This window comes from Ambystoma mexicanum, chromosome 8, assembly GCF_040938575.1.
Source record: "Ambystoma mexicanum isolate Mex_15411 chromosome 8, UKY_AmexF1_1, whole genome shotgun sequence".
NCBI classification, from domain to species: domain Eukaryota; kingdom Metazoa; phylum Chordata; class Amphibia; order Caudata; family Ambystomatidae; genus Ambystoma; species Ambystoma mexicanum.
Window position 1 is genome coordinate 473,629,095 of NC_090929.1, and position 25,760 is coordinate 473,654,854.

A 25,760-nucleotide genomic window follows, 5' to 3' on the forward strand; every position below is an offset into this window, starting at 1 on the left:
GAGGCACAAGGGGGCCGCGTCCGGGACCCGGTACTTCTACCGATCCCTTCTAGCCGGCGTCGTGGATGGGTTCTTGAGGAGAGCGAGGCCCTCATCCCAAATATCGTCCAGTAGAGGCACAGAGAGGACCGTCTTCCTCTTGGCCTCGCGCCGTTGATAAAGGAAACCTTCCTCTTCTTCTCTTCCGGGCAGAGCTGGAAGAGCTCGGATGCCCTGGCGATCATGGAGTGAAACGATCCAATCTCGTCGGGCGGGGAAGCCCGGGTGGGAGGTGACGACGGCAGATCCTCGTCGTAAACCTCGTCGTCCGTACCCGTTGCGGCCGTGTCAGTCCCCGTATCATCCCCACGAGTCGTGGACGGGGAGGAGGGCTGAACAGGGCGCGATGGCTGAAAAGGAGGTGGAGGATGAATCCTTCTTCTCTTAAGGGGTGGGCTCCCAGAAGGGCCTGGCTCCGGGTTCCCCGTCGGGAGCGGTTCCTCCGCTGGTGGTAACGGCAGTCTCGTCCTTATCTCCGAGCATAAGGACTGTATAGCCAACAAAATGGCCGCCGAGTTGTCTTGCGGCACTGGTTGAGGGGAGTCCGACGGGCGGTCAGGGGCCCGGCACCCTCAACGTTATCGTCGTCTCCTACGTCGGGATCCCTCCCGACGGGCTGGTCTTCTTCCACTCTAACGCTGTGGCTTAAGACCTCGATCAACTCTTCCTCAGAGGTTGAGGCCGAATCCACGATGACCTCCTGCCCCCCCTTTTTCTTCTCCGTCGGAGGTTTCACGGGGGTCCTGTCGATGGGCATAAAAAAGGACTCCCTCCGCGGTGGCAGGGAGACTCTGAGCCCCGAGGTCGCCACCACTGGTGTAGCCTCCACAGGCTGAGCCAGGGCCGCCGCGACTGTCTCGATAGAGGCCTTGGCCGGATGGATTAAGGCTTTCACCACCTTAGGTGCGCTCACCGCCTTCTCCTTGGGTGGAGGGACACTGCCTCGCTCTCCCTCCGATGGGGCCTTCGAGCTCGACCGGGGCCTCTCCAGGAGCTCCGCCGGGTGCTCGGCCTTCTTCTTACCCGAACCAGAGCGTTGGCTCGTGGTTGATGGTGCCGGGGAGGATGCGCCCTGCCTGGCGCCCGTAGAGCCCGACCGTTCGGCGCTCCCGGTGCCAGCGGACTCGCGGTGCTTGGCCTTGTGTTGGACCCCTGTCGCCGGGGCGTCCTCAAAGGTCTTAGAAGACCGCTCGGATTTCTTCTTCTCGCCTGACGGGCTCTTCCCTTCCAGCCAGTTGGCGAGACGCTGATGGCGGTCCTTCATGGTCCGCTCCGACATATTTCCGCAAAACGCACAGTCCTTCTCCACGTGCGTCTTGTCCTCATGTAGGCAGTAAAGAGAAAAGGAGTGTTCGTCCTCCTTAAAGACATTCTGAAGCTGGCATCCAGGGCAGACCCTGAAAAGCTTTCCGGGCGTCGAGCTTCCCTTCTCCTGGGCCATGTCCGAGATGGGCCTGAGAAACTTCTGGAGTCCTCCAAAAGCGTGGCTCGACGAAATCTTCACCCTTGAGGGGCGTAGACGAATCCGACACGGGTCCCCGTTGATCGGATGAAGAAACGGTGGAGCTTGAGGCTCTTTTTGACCGAAAAATCGAAGTTTTTGAGAAAAAACGTGAAAAAATAGCACTAACGCTCGAGAGCAATAGCACGAGGATCCCAACACTTGAACGTGCGGTAAAAATCTGAAGATGGCTGCCAGAGGCGGGGCTTAGGTAGAGGGCAGTCATTGGCTGTGGTCAGTATGACGCAGAGATCAGTGATTGGTTACTACTACGAAAGACAGATCAGAAACGAAACTGATACTGGTTTTTTCTTTACCGAGGATTCCCAGGCTGACGACGGGGAATATTCATGAGCATGTGAATCCATGCCAGACCCCATGCTGGAGAATTGGTATAAATATTAAGTTGCCTCCTTCTAGTGTAATGTTTTCTAAATGATTGTGTAATAAATGAAGTGTTTTACCAAGAGACCTTGAGTATAAGTGTCTACTTGAACCACTGTGATTGAAAGTCCTCTGTGTAATGACTTGTACTGCTCACATTCACTCTTCAGATAAGCCTGGCTGCACAGCTCGCTACCAAAACTGTGTGGTACAGACTTATACCAAAGGTTGGTTTGGCATAAACCTGTAGTCCTAATTGTGTGTGGTGGTCCCAGAGGATACTGCATGCAATTCTGCCCAACACTGGTGGCAAGCCGCGAGGATAAAGTATAGTTGTTACATTGAAAATGCTGCTCTTACTTTCGTTCAAATAACCTTCACAAGGCTAAGCACCACTAGAAAAGCAATTGTTTTATAATGCCAGATATGTTTAACTTCAAACAGGAAGCCCTGATCATTCTAGCAGTAGATCAACTGAAAGATATGTGTAAAGTCAGGTCTCTCTCTGTTAAAGGAAAGAAAAGTGAATTGATTGAGAAATTGTTGAATCATCAGACGGTAGGGCTATAACCCTTACCGCCCCAGCAAATGTGGATACTGTTGATGAGGATGATAATGGTTCAGAGTCAAGCTCTAATGTTATTGATGAGTTAGAAGAGTCAGAGGTCTCAGGATGTGAGCCCCACCGCACCTCTACTTGCTTTAGGTCCTCAAGCTATAACCACAGGGACCTTACCAGGTCCAGTACTGAGTCCAGAATTTGTCTCTCTTGAAAAAATGAGACTTGTTAGAATTTAAAAGTCTACAAATGCAAACTGAAAGCAAACATCAAGAACTCAGACTCAGAGAAATGGAATTGAATCATGAACTTTCACAGGGAATCGGTTGATTCCTTGGCTTTTCTAGGCTCCCCCAGGTTGCAACTGATGCTGTAATGGAAGCGGGTGAACTTGAAAGATGGGAGTATGAAACTGTGAAGCTAGCTTTGATAGCTAGATTTGAGAAAACTCCTTCCCAGTACCATAAGAGGTTTAGGACCCTCAGAAAGCAGGATGGTACCCCCTTGGGCTACCTGGGTGTGTGAATGTTTGAAAAACTTAGATGGTTTGGTAAAGGGTTACAGAGTTAACACTTTTGAAGTCATGAGAAATCTATTTTTGTTGGTCTCTGAGCGATAAAACCAGGTTTGGTCCCTTTGTTCATATGCCTTTGGCGGGCTTCAGGACTGAAGACCACCTCTGGCATCTGAGTGTCTGGGGTGGGCAGGAAGTGAGGGAGGGGCCCGAAACTCCCTGTGCTTAGTCTCCTAGGAGACCCGAATGCACTCTGGCATGATTGGCTGGCTGACTGGCAAGGACAGCCACTCTGCTGGGTGAGTGACAGCTAGGCTGGAATGAAAGGGAGAGAACGGTTTAAAAGGTGAGTCTCTTGGACTGGAAAGGAGAGTCGACCACTGGAAAGAAAGAACCGAAGAAGAGATGGAAGAGGGCGGCTGCTGCAACTCCTGGACCGTTGGTTTGCCCGGTGAAGCCCTGCTGCAGGTCTGAATTGCCAAGTTCATCTCAACAGAGAAGCCACTTCAAGGACGACTTCTTCCTTTGAGTTGGTGGGACCCTTGGTCCGATCAACCATTCTGGTACTTAGTAGGAGTTCACCTTAGCAACTCCCACAGGAAGTGAAACGAGTGCCCCAGAGACCTATACCAGCCTAAACCAGTTAGGATCAATATAGAGGCTGCCACTATGGGCTCAAAGAGTGCACATCGTCAGAACTGCCATATTAAGGTCACCTTGTGGGAAACAAAAGAAGCCCTGAAATACAAAACTGATACTACAAGATTGTATAAATACTGATTGGCACCCCAATGTTTCTGAAACACTTGTGTACGAGCGTGATACAAATAAATTATCGTATCATTATGAAAAAGGTACATTGGACTACTAATATTTTGAAATGGCTTACACTCCGGCAAAGCCAACAATAAAGTATAGCTCCCACCAACCTGCTCCATAAAACCTGTGTAGGGTGATCCAATCAAGCTAGAGCAAAGATGGGGAATCAGAGGCACACCTGGGACTGGGATCCTTAGGGGCAACCCAATGCCATATACAGTAAGGTAAAAAGGGATGCAATGGAAGTTTCTATGCCACCAAAAAGAAATTAGAGATCCTAATAAATATAGGGGAAGACATGTTCCCTAAAGAGTGGACCTAGAATGCTTAAAATAGGAATTATGACTTCCTTGTAATTGGGTAATTCAGGAACCACACTTTAAATTCAAAATAAAATTATACACATTTTCACAAATTATTAGAAGAGCCCAGATTTTTTACCAGCTCACATTTTTTTTTAAAAGGCCCAGGAATGTTTTCTTTTCTAATTAACACATTCTTTTAACATTCTACAGTGATTAAGCTTTACAACAACTGTCCTTTGACCAGTAAGAGATTACAGACGGTAAACATGTGATCCATGAACAAGCAAAAATAGGGGTTGCCGGGGCGCAACTCTGGGTCCCAGCTGCAATCTGCTCAACAGTCCAAATATCTTCTCCTCATAGCGTGCTTTCATGCCTCAGCAATCCACGGGGAGGCTGAATGGTTTCAGGTGTTCAGGATTGAATCCCCCTGGGAAGTACCAGTCTGTTGCAGCAAGGAATTCTGCTATCTGTAGTGTAGAACCAGCCAGGATCCAACTCTCACCCAATGTTCAATGTCAACCCTCAATAGGGAGGCGGTGAGGCATGTGTAGCTCGAGTGCAGCCCCTATGGGGCCCCAGTCTACATTTACATGTGTAAGCAAAAAGAAGGGTGGCAGGGGCGCAACTCTGGGTCCCAGCTGCAATCTGCTCAACAGTCCAAATATCTTCTCCTCCTAGCGCGCTTTCATGCCTCAGCAATCATCGGAGAGGCGGATTGGTTTCAGGTGTACTAAATAAAGGTTATTGTTAGAAAAACAAGACCTTACAGTATAAAAACGGTCACACCGGTATACCTTTACAACCAGTGCTCCAGATAAGATTTTGGAGTGGGAGTATTTTGCTCCCCATTTTTTAATGTTGGGAGTAAAATCATTTTTTAGGGACAAAAAGTCCAATTCCCAAAGGGAGTATTTTATAAAAGTTAAAAAAACATTTAACTGGAAAACGGAAAGGTTTTTGTTGCACCTGGGTATTCATACACATTAAAAAAGATACAGGTTTACTTCTTCCAATCAAGCAGTAGTAATAGAAGTTTATTCCACTGGTACTATGTGCACTTCTGGTCCAATCCCATCCATCGAGCTGTGTGGGTGAAAGCAGGAGCACAAGGTCCTACGTGTCAGTTTCCCATCTTTTTATTAAGAGTATTTTTACTCCCCATTTCCATTTTTGGGAGTATTTGGCTATTTTTAGGGAGCAAACGTGGCTGATACACCCCTTATCTGTAGGACTGGTTACAACTCTTTAGGCCTGTCTCTTGGTTTTCCTAAACAAAGGAATGGCCCAAAACAGCAGAGTAGGGTTTACGTAAATACATCAGTACGCCGATGGCTACCGTAAAGGTACATTTGGTAGACTAAACTGAAAGATCCGGCTGCATACCTTATGAAGGCAAAACTAAATGAGAGCTGCCCCCAACCTATTCCCCAAACCATGTAGAGCGCTATAGTTCTCCAAATGCAAAAATGGGGTTCTTAAAACACACCCCATAATAGGAGCCATATGTGCTACCATCTAACCATATAGTAGAAAATGTGTTGCAGTGACAGGTGGACTTCAGTAGAAGTCCCCTGACCACAAGAATAAGATGGACCCTAGAAAAATCAAGTGGAAAAAAACTGTTGTGGGGTCCCATAAAACGGGACAGCAGAACCTCCAAAACTGGAATTAAGCCCTAGCAAATGCCTACTATATGTTTTTTAATTTATTTAAATGAATCAAAATGAAAATTGATTTTTACAAAGAACTTTTCAAAGTCTGTTTCTCGTTTTGCCTTTGAAGCAAACTTCGTTCAAAAGAAGTGGTACAGCTGGGGTTTTCAGCCTTTTGAGGCCAATTTGAACTTGCACTGGGAGGTCAAGGTGTCGAATCGCCTAGTGTCTCGGGTAGTAGAAGAGTCGGCGAGGAATCTCGGTCTGCAGAGATCGATTCAGAAGGTGCCAAGGTGTCCAGTTTAGCCATAATTTGCTGCACAAGTTGAGATGTGGCCATAAGCCAAGTTGGTTTGTCTCCGCTGATCATTCTTGACCACCAACAAGATTCACTTTCAAAAGTTGGGTCCGAAGAGAAATGCTGCATGTAAGCCGTCGTGAGTTTTGTTTCAGAGAAGCCCAGAAGCAGGTGGCGAACTGTCTCTTTTTCGTTTATCTTGCGACATAGTCTACAGTGTGAAGAGTTGGACAGGCTCCTAATGGTTTTAATTTCATTTGTAGGTAGCAGGTTTAGTCTCGCTCTTAGAAGGTAATTTCTCACTTTTCTGTTTGAGGTATCCCTGCAGTTCGTTTAGTTTCTTGGTATTTGGCGGCAGATGTTGCGTTAACTTGTTTTCTGAAGCTTTTGCTAGTGTCGTTATCCAGTCTCTTTGGTTTTTTTCAACATTTTTGCCGGATTTTTAATCAAATCATCCTCATCGCACTCGATATCCTTCAGGAGCGAGGAGACAGACGACTTCCAGGTTTGTACAAGTTTGTTTGATTCGACTGCTAGTTCTGTTTTGATGATTTTGTAGAACAATGGGCTTTCAGGGAGTAAGATTTTCCTGTAAAGTCTTAAGGAATTGCAGCAAACAAAGGGGGGTCTGGGAATCTCTCTACCAGCACGAACACAGCCCAATGACCTGTTCTTGGGTGAATAACCCCTGGGAGAGACTCTACCAAGTCTTTAGCTCACTGTCCTTTTCACAGAGAAGAAATTTCCCCGCTATCAGCCTTTGTCCTGCCCAGGGGCAGTCCAGCACCGAAATGCTAGGCAATTCCCCTCTGAACAAGAGTACCATCAGTAACCCCATACACGTGTTTCAGCCTTGTTGGGCATCATCAGTGAGGTGAAACTGTTGCCTCTCTAAGAACAGTGACCCCCCAGAGATTCCCAGACCCCCCTTTGTTTTGAATAAATTATCTTTGGGTTTCACCCTAAGTTAACAGGGCGATCCAGACGTGGACCCCTTGCTCAGTTCCATATGGGTGCCCCCCTCGAGGGACTGGCTGGAGGGGAGCCCCATATGTATGGAGGAAAGGAGGTGGGACATAGGAGTAATGTGATTTGATGGTCACATAACGAGAAGACTAAATGCGCTAACTTGCCAACAAGGGATTCCTTTAATGAAGCTCTGTGACTGGTGATGCTATGTGAAATGGCAAAGTTGTAAAGGTTCAGCATAACAAAGCTCCAGTGCTATCTAGGTACAATGATATACACTACAAAATGCCTGAAACATACTGTGAAGTCCGACGTCTCTATGCTGCCCAACGTCGGTCCTTTCTCCACCATGAAGCTCAAGAGTCCGGTCAAAATTGTGGAAACAGACCAGGCAGGGTTCCAGGTGTCAGGATGAAAATCTGTTATGGAAAGGCATAACCTGTGTGAGAAAGGAAAGAGCACACTAAATCAGAGGTGGTTTCAAGCCCTGACCAATCCAAAAAACAGGTACAGCTGTCTACAAAAAACACTCATACCAGCCTAGCATTTTACTCTTCAGTTTACATGTGAACCCCTCTAATGTGTGCATAGTCATGAGCTACTGTTCCTTGAACCATTAAATAGGTCAGTAAAGAGTTTTCTTCTCGGGTGTCGCAAGAACAATATACGCATTCCGACTTAAGCCATACAGAAGTTGAATGGATTGGAAAAAACAAAATGTTTTTAAATTATATATATGATACATTACTCACCGTAATCGTATTTCTGATACTTGTATCTGTTAAGATTCACATGCTGTGCAAAGGCCGACATCTAGTGGAAGCTGTGGAGTATTAGTTTGTTTTTCGAAACTCGAAAAGGGGCGTCGAGAACTAGGGTGTGCCAGTAATATTATCCCTAGTGACACGTCCCATGTACACATGATCCCTCACGCGTGTAGGACCCTCAGATTGTATTTTTTCCTGACATGAGGTAGCACGAGGAGTAGCGCGAGTACAGAGTATCCAAGCAGAGAAGATAGATAAGGCTACAAGCATCCATGCACCTTCTTTCAGAGGGGAGGAAGGGCTGGCGCATGTGAATCTAAGCAGATACAAGCATCAGAAATACGATTACGGTGAGTAATGTATCCCTTCTGAGGCTTGTGAAATCTGCTTAGATCACATGCTGTGCATAGATTAGCAAGCAGCGTTAGAAGGAGGTGGGATGTGAGAAGGGTCATGAGCAAATGTCTTAGAACTGCTTGTCCCACTAGAGTATCTGTCTTGGAATGAGTGTCAATGCAGAAGTGCTGAGTAAAGGTGTGAATAGAGCTCCATGTAGCTGCTTTGCAAATGCTGTCAAGGGGTACATTTGCAATGAAAGCCAGAGTGGCTCCAGTACCTCTTGTAGAGTGGGCCCTTGGTGTAAAAGGCAGTGTTATCTGAGAGGCAATAGCACAGTTGGATACATCCGACTATCCATTTAGAGATGGCATTCTTTGAGACGCGATCTCCTTCTCTGCCTAGAGCTTTGGAGACGAACAGTTGATCTGTCTTTCTTAGAGGTCTGGTCTTGTCTACATAGTAGAGGACCGCTCTCCTCACATCTAGTGTGGAGTTTCACCTCAGCAGAGCTTTTGCGTCTATGAAGAAGGCCGGTAGCTCAATGGACTGGTTAACATGGAATTTGGAAATGAACTTAGGTGAAAACCTGGGGTGAGTGCATAAAACCAGTTTATCTTTATGTACCGTAAAGAAAGGATCCTGCACTGACAGTGCTTGAATTTCACTGACCCTTCTTATGGATGTAATGGCTACTAAGAAGGCAGTTTTATAAGTCAGGTGTTTGAGACTACCTTTGTGCATGGGTTCAAAGGGAGGTCCAATGAGTTTAGCAAGCACCACATTAAGGTCCCAACCTGGTGGTGGGTTAGAAATTGGAGGGTGGAGTCTTTTTAACTCTTCTATAAATGCTTTGACAACTGGCACTTTCCACCATGACACCTTGTTATGAGAAGTGGTGTAGGCTGACCGAGCAGCCAGATGCACTTTAAGTGAGTTAAACACTAACCCTACATCCAGTAAGTGGAGCATGTAGGTGACAACATTGGAAGGAGTACAATCAACTGGGTTGATTTTCTTATTCTTGCACCAAATAACAAATCTTTTGCACTTGTCATAGTAATAGTGCCTTGTGTTAGGCTTTCTTGATTCTTTTGGATATCCATACATCTCCGAGATGTCCAAACGCTGACTTCAGGAGCCATGTTGCCAAGTTCATCGAGTTGGGCTGAGGATGCACCGTTAGCCCCTCCTGCTGGGAGAGTAGGTTGTACCGGCACAGGAGTTTGATGGGGTTGCACACTGCCAGTTTGCGCAGGTGTAGATACCATGGTTGTCTTGCCCACATTGGAGCAACCAGGATGAACGTCATCGATTCCCTGTGCATCTTGTTGACCACCTTCCTCATTAGAGAGGTTGGTGGAAAAGCATAGGCAAACATCCCTGACCAATTCAGCCATAGGACATTCCCCTGGGACCATGGCTGGGGGAACCTGGATGCAAAGTCTGGGCATTGCCTGTTTTCGTCTGTGGCGACTAGGTCTATAGTGGAGAAACCCCACTGAGAGAAGAGGTCTCCTACGACTTCTTTGTGTAGACGCCACTCGTGTTCCTCTGGGAGAGGATCCCTGCTCAGAGCGTCTGCCAGTGAGTTGAGATCCCCTGGAACATGTTGGGATGACAGGTAAATCTTCTGTTTGAGTGCCCATTTCCAAATTTTCTGTGCAAGCTTGGACCGATTTGGCGAACGAATGCCCCCCTGCTTGTTTAAGTAAAACATTGCAGTCGTGCTCTCTGTTAGGATCTGCACTGACTGGTTGGATAGGAGGGGTTCAAATGCCCGAAGCGCTCTGAAGACTGCCAGAAGTTCTAGCAGATTGATATGGTTCTGAGCCACTGTGTGAGACCAGAGACCTTGAGCTGTATGGTGAAGGTAGTGGGCTCCCCACCCTACAAGGGAGGAGTATGTTGCGACGACCGCCTGTATCTCTGGATCGTAGAAGGGGTTTCCCCCTTTGTCAGATTCTCTCTTGTCCACCAACGAAGACTCTGTGTTGGTGAAACAATCACTAGATAGCCCCACTGACCACTTGCTTGAGACCAGTGTTTTGCCAACCATTCCTGCATGGGTCGCATGCTCAGGCGCGCATGGGGAACCAGGTAAATGCAAGATGCCATCATGCCTAGCAAACACATCGCTTTGTGCACCCTTACTTAGCGACCGCCTTGGTATTGATGAATTTGCAGCAACAGATTCCGAATTCTTTCCTCTGATGGATAGGCCAACCCTTCCTGGGTGTTTAGGATAGCTCCTAGGAACTGTTTTGAAGTGCTTGGCACCAGGCTTCATTTTTTCTCGTTGATCGAGAAGCCCAATTGGAAGAGGAAGTCGATAGTTCTTTGGATTTTTAGTCTGCAAATCAGAGGGGGGCTCCCCTGTAATGAGCCAGTTGTTCAGGTAAGGGTACACTGGGATTGCCTCCCTGCGTAGGTGTGCCTCCACCACCGCCAGTACCTTGGTGAATACCCTTGGAGCCGAGGCTATTCCGAAGGGTAGCACCTTGAACTTGTAGTGCCGGTTGTCTATCTTGAAGCGCAAGAATCTTCTGTGTGCTGTGAACATTGAAATATGAAAATAGGCATCTTTCATATCCAATGTTGCAATGTAATATCCCTTTTTTAGTAGAGGGATTACCTGCTGCAATGTAGTCATGCAGAATTTTTGTGGATGGACTTAAATCCAATACTGGGCGCATTGTTAGATCTTTTTTTGGCACAAGGAAGTAGGTTGAATAAATACCCCTGTTTACCTGGCTTCCCGTGACGACTTCTATGGCGTCCTTTGCAAGCAGAATGGCGATTTCCTCGAGAAGGATTTTCTGGTGTTCCAAAGAGTGTACCTTATGTCTTGGAGGATGGTCATGGGGGCGCCCTAGTAGTTCTATACAGTACCCTGCGGACAGCACCCACCTGTCCGAAGTGATCCCCCTCCCATACGTGGGTGAAGGTGGAAATGGGCACCCCCCCCTACTGGGAATGCATGGGATGTGACCCAAAGCGGTACGTCACTGTTTACCGGGTTGCATACCAACTCTGGCGGGGCTGCCTCAGCCTCTAGTGCGGCCCCTGCGTTGCCCTTTGTGGGAGCCCTGAGATGTCTGGAACCGATTGTTGCCCCATGAGGTTCCTTGATTTTGGTAGTAGTTAGAACCCCTCTGTGAGCTTTGGCCACGAAAGCGACGAAAATGATTGTTTCCCCATTGATCTGAGGGTTTATTTGTGAGTTGGCCGAGAGACTAATGTCTCATACTCATCTTTAGCTACCTTTTGGGCCTCCTCCACTGCTTTACCGAATAGAAAGTTGGGCTCTACCGGCATGTCTATGAGAGTGGCTTGAGTTTCGGGTTTGAACCCCGACTGCCTCAGCCAAGCGTGGCGCTTTATAACCGTGCCCTCGGCTATCAACCTTCCAGCGTAATCTGCTGCATCAAAATTTGTTTTTAGGATGCACCCAGATACGGACCTTCCGTCGGCTGCAATTTGGGCCAACTGGCCTTTTAGCGGCTCAGGTGCGGAGGATACTAAGGCAGCTACCTCTTCCCATTGATGACAGTTCTAGCTTGCCAAAAGCGTGGCACTGTTGGCGATGAGTGCCTGATAGGCTGAAGTGGAGGCCACTTTCCTACCCAGAGAGTATACTTTTTGCTTTCTTTATCGGGGGTGCTTCAGAAGAAGCAAGAGATATACCCGCCCTCTTTCTGGTGGTTTTAACTACCAGGGAGTCAGGTTTTAATTGACCCCTAATGTACATATGATCAGAGGGTGCAGCACGAAATAAATTTTCGACTCGTGGATTAACCGCACGAGTCAGATTTGGGGTTACCAGCGAGGGATCAATCCTTCATTGGATAGATTTTAATATAGGAATAGCCTGGGTAATGGCCCTTTTGTCTCCTAGGATCTCTTCCACGAAATCCCCATCTTCTTGCACACCCTGTGTGTCGATATGGAAATGGGCTGCTGCCTTAGCTAGTACCTCGTTGGTGGCTGGTTATCTACCGGTGAATCATGCACCGGAGGGTCTTTAGGAATAGGGGAGTCCTCCTCCTCCTCCTCCTCCTCCTCCTCCTCTCCCCCACCCCCCTCCTCCTCCTCCGACCCCCCCCCCCCATAATAAGAGACCCCTGTCTGGTCATCTACCATTTGTGGTTCTGTCTCCTTGCTGTATGATTTGGGGTAAGATTCAACCACCAAAGGGTCTGTGACCAAACGGAGTGTACCTCAGAGCGGAGTCTTTTAGTAGGGGGCTGAGAGTCCTTAGACCCTGAAGGGGCAGAGGTAGCGGGGGTGTTAACATAACTATGAAAATAGTTGGGGTCTTTCTCATAGAAGTCTGCCATAAATGACATCCTTCTCATTACCTTATCAATATCAGCTGAGTTCCATTCCCTGGAACTGGGAATAAACCTCTCCTGTTCTGGTTCCTCATCCATGCCCATATCATGAGCAGTGGGAGGGACAATTTTACTCTTAGGAGTAGTGTCAGGGACCTTGGACTTCCCTATTACTTTAGGAGCCTTTTGTTTTTCCTTATGGTGTTCTGAAGGTTTCTTGTGTTGTTTATCCCCCTTCGCGTGACTAGAAGAATGTTTTCCAAAGGTTTTAGGGGTCTCCGAGGGTTTTGACGCTTTGCGTCGAGATTCAGAGGTAGTAGATGGAGGGCGCCGAATCTCGGGAGTAGACGCCACGCGCTTTGACTTGGGAGCATAGAGGTCGGAATCGTCTTCTGACAATGAAGCCTCCAGAACTATTGGTAGTGCAGCACTATTTTCAACCGCAGACAGTTGGTCTTTGTCATTTGGCGATCGCGAACGGGAACACCCAGAGGACACAGAATCATACCGCTCTCTCAGTTCCTTCTGTTACCGATCGCTCGACACGTGTGTCAAGTCACAAGTGGGGCTGATGTGTTTAGAGGAAGTGGTGTGGGTTGCGCTTCTGCTGCCGGGTGTTCTTCCCATAACTGGGCCGCTGGCCAGTCCTCTGAGGTCGGGGGATTGCGTGTGGGTGTCTGAAGTCACCCCTCTGCCCTCGCCGTCCAATACGGCAGCGTTGCTGCCATCGCTGAATGAACCTTTGATGTCCATGGCCTCGAGCGGTCCTTAAGTGTTTTTGGCTGGAAGAGCTTACAAGCTCGACACGTAGCCTCGGGATGGTCACGTGGGAGACAGAGCTTGCACGTATTGTGCTCGTCTACCCAGGGAAACTTCCTGTTACACTTGGGGCAGAATTTGAAAGGAGTACTCTCCATATGTGTAAATAGGTCTTCCAAGGCCCAAGGTACGTCGTGTAGTTTTCGACGGCTGGTTCCCTCGATCTTAGTCGGCATAGGATGGAAGATAACGGGGAAAATTCTTTAACAATATTTAGGTATAATTGGCAGATGCCAAGGGAACTCCGCAAAATGCGTCCGACTAGTATGGCGGAAAAAAACAATCTGAGGGTCCGACACGTGTGAGGGATCATGGGTACATGGGGCGTCACACTAGGGATAGTATTAATGGCATGCCCTAGTTCGACGCCCCTTTTCGAGTTTCGATAAACAAACTAATACTCTGCAGCTTCCACTAGATGTCGGCCTATGCACAGCATGTGATCTAAGCAGATTCCACAAGCCTCAGATAGATAAATATCTATCTCCCAGAATATATATTTTGTGTTCACATGTCAGCATGCTGTTGGGAGAGATTACTTCAATTTCAATGAAGGTCTTTTAAACAGTAAATGTTTGCAAATAAGCGCTACCAAACACATTGCCCCATATGCTCCTGAGAAACTATGAAGAGGAGACATCTCACAAATATACTGGTTCTTTTTCTGGACTGAGACAGAGGTTTTTCCTCAAGCATCTGTACTTTGAAGTTTAAAAGTGCAGAAGAAAATTAAGATTTAAAAAATGGGGCAGTTTAAGTGAATAAATGTGCACAGGCAGTTAGATTTAAAGGGTGGCAGGACCGAAAAACTAAAAGAAAAGTTGGAACATCGGAATCTTGATTCAACCGGGTGGCGCTAAGAGCCTGATCAAGTATGGCGGTCTCTGTGTGAGCTCCGCACCCCAGTCTACATTAATTCAGATTACCGGCAGTGATAACAGTGTGGACTTGCTGGAGGGTGCCGTCGGTGGACGTAAAGTGCAATGAGGGAGGTGGCGGATTCTCCTGAAGATCAGTCGGCCACAGGCACCGATTCGGCACTGCATTTGGTGCTTGCAAAGGGAAGGCCCATCACAGGAAGAGAGTCGACTATAGATCCAACAGTGCGGAAGGATACTCAACAGCAGCTGGGACGGTAGTGGAGCCAGGCCGCCAGAGACCATGCCCAGAGGGCGGAAGGTGCGGGAGCAGTGGGGGAGGGTAGACAGCCCACAGCGGATCCCGAAAAGGGAGAAGAAAACTACAGGCTCCCACAGCTAGTGGTCCAAGCATCGAACTGCGGGAGTGGTGCTGGTACCCGGGCCTGCTGGAAAAGCAGACAAGGCAGGCAGACGACTGTCTGGCTGAACTCGGCACAGGTTGGTGCGGCGGTGGGTGCCCCTCCCTGCCCTAGTGTGAAGGAATCTGGCCTGCTGAGGTGCACAGAGAGATCTGTGCAGTTCCTTTGTGGGTCCTGCGTTTGTAGGCAGTCTGGCGGCTTGAGGGGCCCTGGTGGAGCTAAGAATGGGGCGGCCTAAGACAAGACAGCAGGCCCCCTGGAAATTCACAGGTGCTGTGTGGGATAATCCTGGTTCCTCGTTGATAATTGGGGTAGGACGACTGGGTAGTGGTGTAAGTTCGACCAATCCTCACTGGACGCCGGGGGATAAAGGTTTGTCAGCAGTTCTTGGAATTGCCTGGAGACAAAAGCACCGGGTGGAGAGGTAGTGGGGGTTGCATACCACTGGCCGTGTGGTGACCATTTGGGCACAAACAGAGACGATCCCCGAGCTCCTTCTTACCAACACTGGTGTCAGGAGGTAGCTGCTTGATCACTGCCCAGTTGCAACTAAGTCTTATTCGGGATGGGAAAAGCAGACAGGTTCCAGAAGAAGCTCTCCTTCGATGGGGGCTCAGCGGCAAAGGCAACTCGGGCCCCTATCCACAGTTGGATCAAGAACCACATGGGGTGGGTGCGGATCACGTGGCCCAGGAACCAGATCAAATAGTGCTGCAGTTAAAGGTGGGACCAGGAGACTAAGTTGGACTCTCTTTCATCCAATGCATGCCTTCTGAATTAGAGATTGGGACACCATTCTCACAAAGGTGAGCTACAATAACATGGGGACAAGTTACAGGTCTTCCCTGACTTTTCGGCAAATGTACAGGCATCGGCAAATGTACAGGCATCTAGGAGATCCTTTGCAGGAGTGAAGTGTAAATTCAGAGAGAACGATATCCAGTACTCTAGCTAAACTAGAGATTCAACTTGATGGGCAAACCCATTTTTCATGTCGCCAGCACCTTTCTTAATGGAGTGGATAAGGCGGTTAGAAGAAACAACCCATGGTCAAGAGATGAGACTCGAAACCATGGCAAAGAGGATCAGGTGGACCCCTGAATGATTGGGGAAGTTGAGCTCGATTACAGGGACAATGCAGCCTCAAGGGGCCTGACTGCCATTGGCTCATCCAACCAGCGGACATGGGACATAGCAGGCTGCAATATGTTTGTGTTTATCCTGCGCTAGTGTGAGCTGGATTACACTTGGTCTGGCACTAGCGCCCGATGAAGGGTGTTCAAGGCAGATTGGTGTTGCCTGCAAGGGTGAGGGTGGTGGGATGTTTGTTGGTGTTATGGGGAGTTGTCTGTTGGAGTCCGATGGCAATACAGTATCATATTAAAGTAGCAGTTGTGGAGCCCTTTTTAAAACATGTTGGAGGGGTGTTGTGTCATGCTGGTAATATTTAGCCTTGTGAGATGGCATTCAAGGTAGCGACTGGAATATAAGGGGCATTGGGTGGGAACTAGCCGTCTAAAACGAGGCATGTGTTACACTACCTACGCAGACAGAGGGTGGAGGTGGCATTTATCCAAGAGACACTTGACGTCTCGGTCTAAATCGCGCTGGGCCCCTCAATGGGGCTGTCGCATATTATTCCTCATATACGCGCAGGGTGTGGCAATATAACAGGGCAGAAAAGTCATATGATCTCAGTGAAACATGACGAGGGGGGGGGGCATTGATGATTTGTGGGGTTTTGGAGGGAACGAAGGCAACATTGGTTAACACCTACAGGCCGAATGTGGATGATGCCAATTTCTTTGAATGGGTGTTCATTAACTTGGCTGATGGTCATGATTCAATAATCATATGGGGTAGGGACATGAATACCATGTTGGACCCTGCCAGAGATCAATCCGGCAGTCTAACTACGGTCAGAAAACGGATTCAGGATATCTGTGTGACATAAGATTTGATGGCTGTATGGAGGGTGCAACACTGAGATGAGCGAGACTACACGTTACACTCATGGGTACACAGGTCCAGCTATAGACTGGATTACTTGTTGGTGTCAAGCACAGGGGGATTTCTTTGGGTGAGCGTAGTATCCTCCCGAGAACCCTCTCTGGCCATTCTCTGGTTGTGCTGGACTGCAGTGTTGAGAGGATGGACCAGAAGGAGCTCCTGGCGGTTCAAACCTAATGCCCTGGCAGACAGTGTTCCGCTTGGAAATTCAGGAAGAAATTAGTTTTTTTATCACAATAAGGGGTCAGTGAGGTCGCAACGGGTGCTCTGGGAAAGCTTCACATCAGGGGCATATGTATAGCCAAGGAAAATTGAAGGAAGTATCTCAAGATTAACTAACAGAAACTGAAGTAACTAGAGGGCGAATACGCAGCCTCGGCTGACTAAACCACAATGGCAACACTACGGGAGGAGCCAAGTTCAAAGTCAACGCTAGCAGATAGGCTACATTTTGAGTGGGACCGCTTGGTAAAACAGTACAGGAAGGGAAAAAAGCCTGGTGCCCTACTGGCCAGGTTACTGGCAGCTGAAAGGAAACCCCCACATATTGAGGTGATTAGGGACACCACTTTATGCAGAGAAGAACAAGTTACTCTCTTACCTGGTAACTTTCTTTCGATGGGATGGTCCGACGTTGTATTCCATATCTATGACATGTAATCACCACAGCTGTGCTGCTTTTGAAAATCTTCGGCGTCTGCGTCCTGCCCCGATGACATTGATACGCCGCCCTCGAGGACCTCCGACGGCCAACGTCACTGGAGGTTACAAGTAGGACGCACGACGCCCGTAGCCTCAGTTCCGTTTTTTCCGCGAACGTGTTTGCTTCGGAGATCTTGGCGCGCCGCAACTCTTTGGAGTTTGTTCTTTCTCGGTTCTTCGAACCTGTTCGTATTGTGAAGTATATTCTTCGTGAAGATGTCTACCTCGTCTTCCACCCCGCGTCCGGGCTTTAAGAAGTGCGGGGACTGTGGGTCCAAGATGTCGGTGACAGACACGCACGACGCCTGCCTCTGGTGCCTCAGGGAGGCCCATGACACGGATGACTGTCGACTGCCAGTCGCTCACGTCCAAAGCCTTGCGAGAGCGCAAGAAGTTGATATCGGTAGGTAAGGTGTCCAAGCCATGGAAGTCGAGGTCTGCTGGGCTTTCGACGACGATTCGAGGGGCAACTCTCCGCATCGTTGTCGGAAGTCCAGTGGGTCTCGGTCCCGGAGTCGGTCCCGCCACTCCTCTGCCTCTTCGAGGCACTCCCTGAAGCGCCGTCATCGGTCGCCTTCCCCGTCCTCATCCGAGGACTCCGCCCGTACGCGGGTCGCTTATCCCACCAAGCATGTGAAGCCAGAGGAATGGGCTTCCTTCGGGAAGAAAATGTTAGCGATTCTCGAATCGCAGGGCACTGGTCCGTCCGCGCTTCAGAGTGGGGTCGGTCGTGATCGGTCGAGAGACACTGCTCACACATCTTCGGGCTCGGGTGGTCGGCACGATTCGCGGGAGAGGTCCCACTCGGACAAGGGGAATCGTTCTCGCCATGCCCGGTCCTATACGCGCTCGAGCCCGTGTGCACCTGAGGTGTCTTCGAGGAAAACGTCGACACCGGTGGCGCCGCGGTCGTCCACGGACTCTTTCGAGGCCCCGCCTCCAAAGAAGTCGAAGCCATCAGCGCCCAGGCTGTCAAGGGACACGCTCGGGGCTCCGGTCTCGAGGCCTGCGTCGACGCCATTGATGCTGTCGGCGGCGCATTCAGCGTCAACGCCTTTTCACTAGACGCCTTTCGAGGCTGTTTCGATGGGGGTACCCTGGGGCTCGGTGGAACCTCCTAGAAAGGCTCTGGCCAAGGTCAAGCATGGCTTTGTTCCACATTCTGTGCCTTCTTACCCCCATCTTGAGTTTATTTCAGAGGTGGATGAGGGCTCTGATGATGGCATGGTTCCGGATACAGTGCCAGACGAGATTCTCTCGGGCCATAGCCAGATTGAGGACCTGCGGTAGTCCCTGCATGATGCCAGTGGGCTGGACACCTCTCCGGTGGTGGAGTTTTGTAGGCCTGAGCCTGGCACTCATGCCGACTCCTCGTACTGGCGCCTTATGTCTAGGGTCACTGAGTACTTGGGATGGTCTGCTCCCCCAGGGGATTTTCTTCAGGATGACCTTACGGATATACACGACCATGGTCCACCAACTGACCCGGTACTGCCGTTCCATATGGCTCTACAGAGGAGGGTGGCCGCGGCTTCGACTGCTCCGGAGAGTCTCCCGGCAGTGGGCAAGTCTTTGCCGCGAAAATACCGCCCAGCCAGTAGCGACCCCTGCTACTTGACCAGACACCCCACTCCGGAGAGTTTGGTGGTGCAGGCGGCTACGGCCCCGGCAAAGCAGGCGTCGTATTCTACCATCCCTCCTGATAGGGACGACAAGCGTTTTTACGGCTGGGCAAAGAACGTGTTTTCTTCAGGGGGTATGGCGCTTCAGGTGGCCAACTCCGTATGTGCCTTGTCATGTTTCACGTACACTCTGTGGAACTGTTTCCTTAGCGGCTGAAAATAGTCCCGAAGGTGACGAACGGGATGGTTTCCTTGCCATGGTTCAGGATGGCAAGTATGCCATGTGTGAGGCCCTTCAGTCGGGTTTGGACATGGCAAATTGTGTCAGCCGGTCCATGGCGGCGAGCACCGTGATACGCAGGTTTGCGTGGTTGCGGAAGTCGGGGTTTGCTCCTGATGTGCAGGCCCGGCTCCTCAACATGCCCTTAGACGGGGAACATATTTTTGGCAGCAAGGCTTCCGAGAGCCTTGAGAGGTTGCAGATCTCCAAAGCTGCAGCGAAGTCACATGTCACATGCACAACCACAGGAGGTGGCAAGGTTCAACATTAAGCATTACATAAAACTCAACATTAAGCATGTCTTACCCTCCTCACCAGGCTCACCTTAAGCGAACAGGTTGCGCAGCACTGCCTGGCCAACTCTGGACCCCTCCCTGGAATCACGATCGATGCAGTAGAATCTCGCGAAGGTGTGCATCGACCTCCACGTAGCAGCCCTGCAGATGTCCAGCAGAGGCACACCAGACAAGAACGCCGTGGTAGCAACGATCGCTCTGGTCGAATGGGCTCTCGGACGGCCGGGCAACGGTCGGTTTGCCAAACAATGACAGTGCATGATGCAGCCGGAGAGCCATCTGGAAGTGGAAGCCTTCGAGAGAGCCTTCCCTTGGTTCACAGGTCCAAAGTTCACAAACAGCTGTGATGTCTTCCGAAAACTCTTTGTTCGGTCCACGTAGAACTTCAGCGCTCTAGCTACATCCAGCGAGTGCAAAGTCCTCTTAGCCGGTGACTAAGGCGACGGGAAGAAAACTGGTAACACCAAGGGCTCGGTAAGATGGAAATCCGACGGCACCTTGGGCATGGAGGGGTGCGTCCTCAGCACCACCCTCGTCTCGTGAAAAGTCAAGTATGGAGGCTTGCAGGATAAGGCCTGAATCTCTCCCACGCGTCGTGCGGAGGTGATGGCCACAAGGAACGCGGTCTTCCACGACAGGAACTTCAACGGAGCCGAATGCAAAGGCTCGAATGGCGGGCCCATGAGCCTGGTCAGCACCACGTTGAGCTCCCACGCCGGGGCTGAAGCCTTCACCGGCGGGAACGATCGGAACAGTCCTTTCATAAACTTTCACCAGGCGATGAGACCACAGGGATGACCGTCCTGCAGTTCTGGTGTATCGGGAAATCGCTGCCAGATGCATCTTGATGGAAGCGTGAGCTAGTCCAGCTTTGGCCAGTGACAGTAAGTACGGTAGCACTTGAGGGGCAGTAATCCGCAGAGGGTTAATCTTCTGTGCACGGCACCAGACAGAGAACCTCTTCCGCTTGTGTCCGTAGCACGAGAGGTGAGAACGCCCTGGCCTTTGCAAGAACCTCTCTGCATTCGGCTGGGATATCGTACCCTCCAAACTCTAGTGCTGCAGGAGCCAGGCCTGCAAGTTCAGCGACACTGGGTCGTGATGAAGAATGGCGCCTCCTTCTCTGGAGAGAAGATCTGCGTCCGTCGACAGTTTGACTGGTGGGGACGCCGACAAGTCCAGAAGGTCCGGGAACCAGATCTGTCTCGGCCACCTCGGTGCGACGAGGATCATCCTGCACCGGGACCTCTTGAGTTGGTTGATGAGCCTAAGCAGCAACGGCGGGAACGCATACAGGAACAGGCCGTCCCAGGGGAACGAGAAAGCATTGCCCATGCTCCTCGGCTGGGGGAACCTGTTGGCGAACCTCTGGCACTTGGAGTCTGTCGCGAACAGGTCAATTTGGGGTATGCCCCATCGCCGGAAGAGTTGTTCCACTTGATCCTGGCGTAGTTCCCACGCGTGGCACGAGCGCAGCTCCCTGCTGAGTGAGTCGGCGATGGTGTTTTTTTTATCCCTGCTAGATGAAAAGGCACCAGAAACATCCCCTGGGCAACGGCCCAGTGCCACAGATCCTGGGCTTCCTTGGACAGGGCTGGGGATCTGGTTCCTCCCTGTTTCCGGATGTAGAACATTGTGGTGGTGTTGTCGGTGAAGAGCCTCACCACCTTGCCCTTGAGGGACGGGAGGAATGACTTGAGGGCCCAGAACACCGCTCGGAGCTCCAGTATGTTGATGTGGAACGGCCTCTCCTCCGGGAGCCACAGGCCTCTCTCGTGAAGATCTCTAGTGTGCGTTCCCCATCCCTCCAGGGAGGCATCCATTGTCACCATTGCCTGGTATGCTGGGGTCTGAAAGTCCGTGCCCGCCGCGAGATGTGCGCGCCTGCCCCACCATCAGATTGCCTGGTGGAATACCTCGTTGAGCGAGATCTTGTCCTCGAAGCTGCCCGTCGCTTGCATCCAACGGGCGTTGAGGAACTCCTGCAGAGGGCGCATCCGAAGCCTGCACAGGCGCACCAGATAGATGCAAGAGGACATCATCCCCAGCAGGGACTTGATGGACCTCACTGTGGCCACGTCCGTGGCCAGCAGATGCTGTACCTTGCCCAGGATGGCCTGCGTTCTTTCCTCCGACGGCAATGCCAATCACGCCACTGTATCGAGCTTGGAGAATCCCAGGTCCGTGTGCAGCTGGATGGTCTTCGCTGTGTGTTCGACGGCGAGTTCCCTTGTCCCTGCTCAGATGAGCCAGTCGTCCAGGTAGGGGTAGACGTGGATCCCCTGCAGGTGCAGCCGCGCCGCTACTGGTGCAAGGCAATTGGTGAACACCCTGGGCGCAGACTTCAATCCGAACCAGAGGGCCTTGAACTGGTAGTGCCTTCCCTGGCCTACGAACCTGAGAAACCTTCGGTGACCGGAGCCACCTTGGGATGAGCTTGATGGCTCCTTTCTTGAGCATCGCCCTTAACTCTAACAGCAGTTGAGGGACGTGGTTTTCCTACCTGGCCACTGGAGGAATTCTAGAGTGTGCCCGTGGGCCAGGGTATCCAGCACCCAAAAGGTCGGTGGAGATGGACTCCCACACGCTGACGAACTTCGCCAGCCGGCCTCCCGCCGGGGTGCTTCGGTGGGGGCACGACGCAACGGCCGGTACAGTCTTGTTTGGAAGCAGCCTTGCCTCCTTGGCCTCCCTGGCGACGACGGCGAGATCCACCAGACTTGCCTCGTCCCCTGTAGGCTTCTTGCGACTAGGAACGGGCCGCTTGACTGTAGGTCGAGGAGCCACCGCCGAATCCTTTGGAGGCACCTTGCTTGCCTACGGAGTTCCGAAAGGGTGGCTGCCATTGCTGCAGAACTCCCAAGGCCCGAGCCGTCTCTGTGTCTGTCTTGATGGCCTGCAGCGACTCATCCACTGTCTTTCCAAACAGATTGTTCCTGTCGAAGGGCATGTCCAAAACCTTGGCTTGCACGTCCTGGTGGAAATCTGTCACCTTGAGCAACCCCCGCTGTCGAAGGCAAACGCTGTTGCCCAACTGGCGGAAACCGGTGTCGGCAATGTCCGTGGGCCACAGTTATGGCGTGGTCCGATGCCACCTCACCCTCCTGTAGGATCGCCAGGGTCTCTGCCCTCTTGTCGTCCGGGAGGAAGTCCAACAGGGGGGCGATCTTGTACCACAATTCCCTGTCGTAGCGGGCCACAATCGCTAGGGCGTTGGCTGCCTTAATAGTCGTCACCGCTGACGAAATGACTCGCCGTCCCATGGCGTCCAGCTTCTTTCCCTCGCCGTCCGGTGGGGAAGTTGAAGATGAAGCCGATGCACCCCCCTCTTCCCCCCGCTTTCTTCTTGGCCGCTGCAGAGACGACCGAATCCGGGGTCAGCTGTGCCCTAAGGCACAACGAGGCGGCGTCGGGGACCCGGTACTTCTTCTCGTACCGGTCCCTCTTGGCAGTTGTCGTGGACGGGTTCTTGAGAAGGGCAAGTCCCTCGTCCCAGATGTCATCCAGCAACGGCACCAGGAGGCCAGTCTTCCTCTTGGCCTTGCGCCGTTGGTAGAGGAAGCCTTCCTTCTATTCTTCGGGGCAGAGCTGAAAAAGATTGGATGCCCTGGCAATCATGGCGTGGAAGGAGCCAATCTCGTCGGGAGGGGATGCCCGAGGGATCGGAGACGGAAGGTCATTCCCGTCGTCGTCGTCGTCATCCATCCCCGTCGTGGCCGGGTCTGTTCCTGTGTCGTCCCTCAGGATCGGGGAAGGCATCAAAGGCTGAGAAGGCCGTGAGGGCTGAGGGGGCACTGGATGAATTCTCTTGTTTGGAGGGCTTCCAGACGGACCCGGTTCAGCCGGGTCATCCGCCGGGGGTAGGGGCAGTCTCGTCCTTATCTCCGTGCATAAGCCTTGGATTACCGTCAAAATGGCCGCCGAGTCGGGCTGCGACGGTTGCTCCTCATCCACGGGAACCTTGTTGTCGTTGCCACCCTCGCTCTCGTCGTCCCCCTCGTCGGGATTCCTCCCGTGGGACCGGGCCTCTTCCAAATTGCCTGTCAGTTCCTCCTCGGAGGTTGTGTCCATGTCCGTAATGGCCACCGCCCCCGCCCCTCTTTTTCCACTGGGGTCTTCTCGATGGGCTTAAAAGAGGATTCCCTCCGCAGAGGCAGGGAAACTCAAGGCCCCGAGGTCGCCTCCACTGGGATAGCATCCACAGGCTTCGCCAGGTCCGCTGCGACTTCCTAGATAGAGGCCGAAGCCGGGTGGATCAAGGCCTTTGCCGCCTTGGGGGCGCTTGAGGCCTTCACCTTAGGGGGAGGGTCACTGCCCCTCGGCCGGTTCCTCCGAGATCTACCGGGGCCTCTCCAGAAGCTTAGCCGGGTTCTCGGGTTTCCTCTTCCGAGCCAGAGCGTTGGCTCACGGTTGATGACGTCGGTGAAGGTGCGCCCTGCCTGGCAGCCGAGAAGCCTGACCGTTCAGCGCTCCCGGTGCCCGCGGACTCGCAGTGCTTTGCCTTCTGTTGGGCCCCTGTCGCCAGGGCGCCCTCACAGGACTTAGAAGACCGCTCGGACTTCTTCTTTTCACCTGCTGGGCTCTTGCCTTCCAGCCAGTTGGAAAGACGGGTCCGGCGATCCCTCATCGTCCGATCCGTCATGTTAAAGCAAAACGCACAGTCCTTCTACACGTGCGTTTTGTCCTTGTGGAGGCAGTAAAGGCATTTTGAATGCTTGTCCTCCTTGAACACATTTTGTAGGTTGCATCCAGGGCAGATCCTGAACAGTTTGCCGGGAGTCGAGCTTCCCTTCTCCTGGGCCATGTTCTTCTTGTCCACGAGGTAGGCCTCAGAAACTTCTGGAATCCTCCAAGAAGCGTAACTCGACGAAAAACTTCACCCTGGAGGGGCGTAGCTAAATCCAAAACGGGTCCCCGTTGATTGGAAGTAGAAACGGTGGAGCTTGAGGCTCAATTAACTGAAAAAATTAGATAAATCTTTGAAAAAGCGGAAAACGCAGTAAAAGCTCAAGAGCTATAGCACGAGGACTCCCAACACTTGAACGTGCAGTAAAAATCTGAGGATGGCTGCCAGGGGCGGGGCCTAGGGAGAGGGCAGTCATTGGGTGGGTGCAGTATGACCCAGAGACCAGTGATTGGTTACTACTAAGAAAGACAGATCAGAAACGAAACTGATACTGATTTTTTTCTTTACCGAGGATTCGCAGCCTGATGACAGGGAATATTCATGAGCATGTGAATCCATGCCAGACCCCCATGCCGGAGAACAAAGGGACCAAACCTGGTCTGGCACGCAGAGACACTCTAGAAGGACCTTTCCAAAAACAAATGGTGAAACAAGAAGACTGAGACCCGTTTAAACAAAGGGGCTTAGATGGCATCTTGAAAAACATGGCTCCCGCGATTTAACGCTACCAGTGTTCGCGGTTGGGAAAAATCATGGTAGTTCTTTGTAAAACCACTGCCACCAGCCATTTTGAGAGGAAAGGGTAACATTTGACTGCTACATGAGTATAAAGACACAGGGAATACTAAGTAACCCCCCCAGCACTCTATTGTAAGATAGTGTGTGCTGGGTCTAGGAATTTAAAAAGACTAGTAAAGTCAATTTCACTTTACTTACTCTGGGAAACAGTAGTTTATACCAGAGAAGGTATTTAAACTTTGGGAAAGCCTGAAAAGGTTTCCCTATGTCACTGCACTGAGGGTGCCGTGTGACACATGAAAAGATGATGCCTATGGCTTTGTCTAAAACTCCATAATCAAAGAACACAAGAGGAAAAGAGGAAAACGCACAACAAAATACATGAGAGAGTGCGAAAAAAGCATCACACTCTCCAGATAAAAAAAATCAAATCCTCAAAATCCAGCAAAGTTGATGGGGGTCTCTAAGGTGAAGGGAATTGGCACATTTTTGAGAATTCTCCCTAACAGCATACACCACATTGATTCAAGCGTACAGTAAAGGGGGTCTGGCACTCCCAGACCTCGAACGGTATTACTGGGCGGCACAGGCGCACTTTCGGGCATTTTGGTATGCCGCACACTTCGATCGACGACATGCCTCGGTGGAAAGAGCTCTGGCTGCCCCCCACATTTTCAGTCCACCGAGGGCAGGGCCAGGATCCATGCACATTGTTAATGTTACCTGTGCCATTTGGCAATAAGTTGCACATAAGGTCGGCATTGATATTTTATACTCTCTTCTCTTCCCAGCTAGACACATTGCTGATGTGGCTATCACTGGGGAGAGAACTTACATTCAGTGGGTC

At 50.9% G+C, this 25,760-nt stretch overlaps 1 protein-coding gene across 1 annotated transcript in view; it reads right to left on the reverse strand.

Annotated features, from left to right (window-relative positions):
- UBE2J2 (ubiquitin conjugating enzyme E2 J2) overlaps nt 1–25,760 on the reverse strand; it is a 283,129-nt gene that overhangs the window by 153,738 nt on the left and 103,631 nt on the right. The window contains exon 5 of the mRNA XM_069610097.1: nt 7,344–7,482. Within this exon, the coding sequence (XP_069466198.1) occupies nt 7,344–7,482 (139 nt within the window). The remainder of the gene's footprint in view (nt 1–7,343; nt 7,483–25,760) is intronic.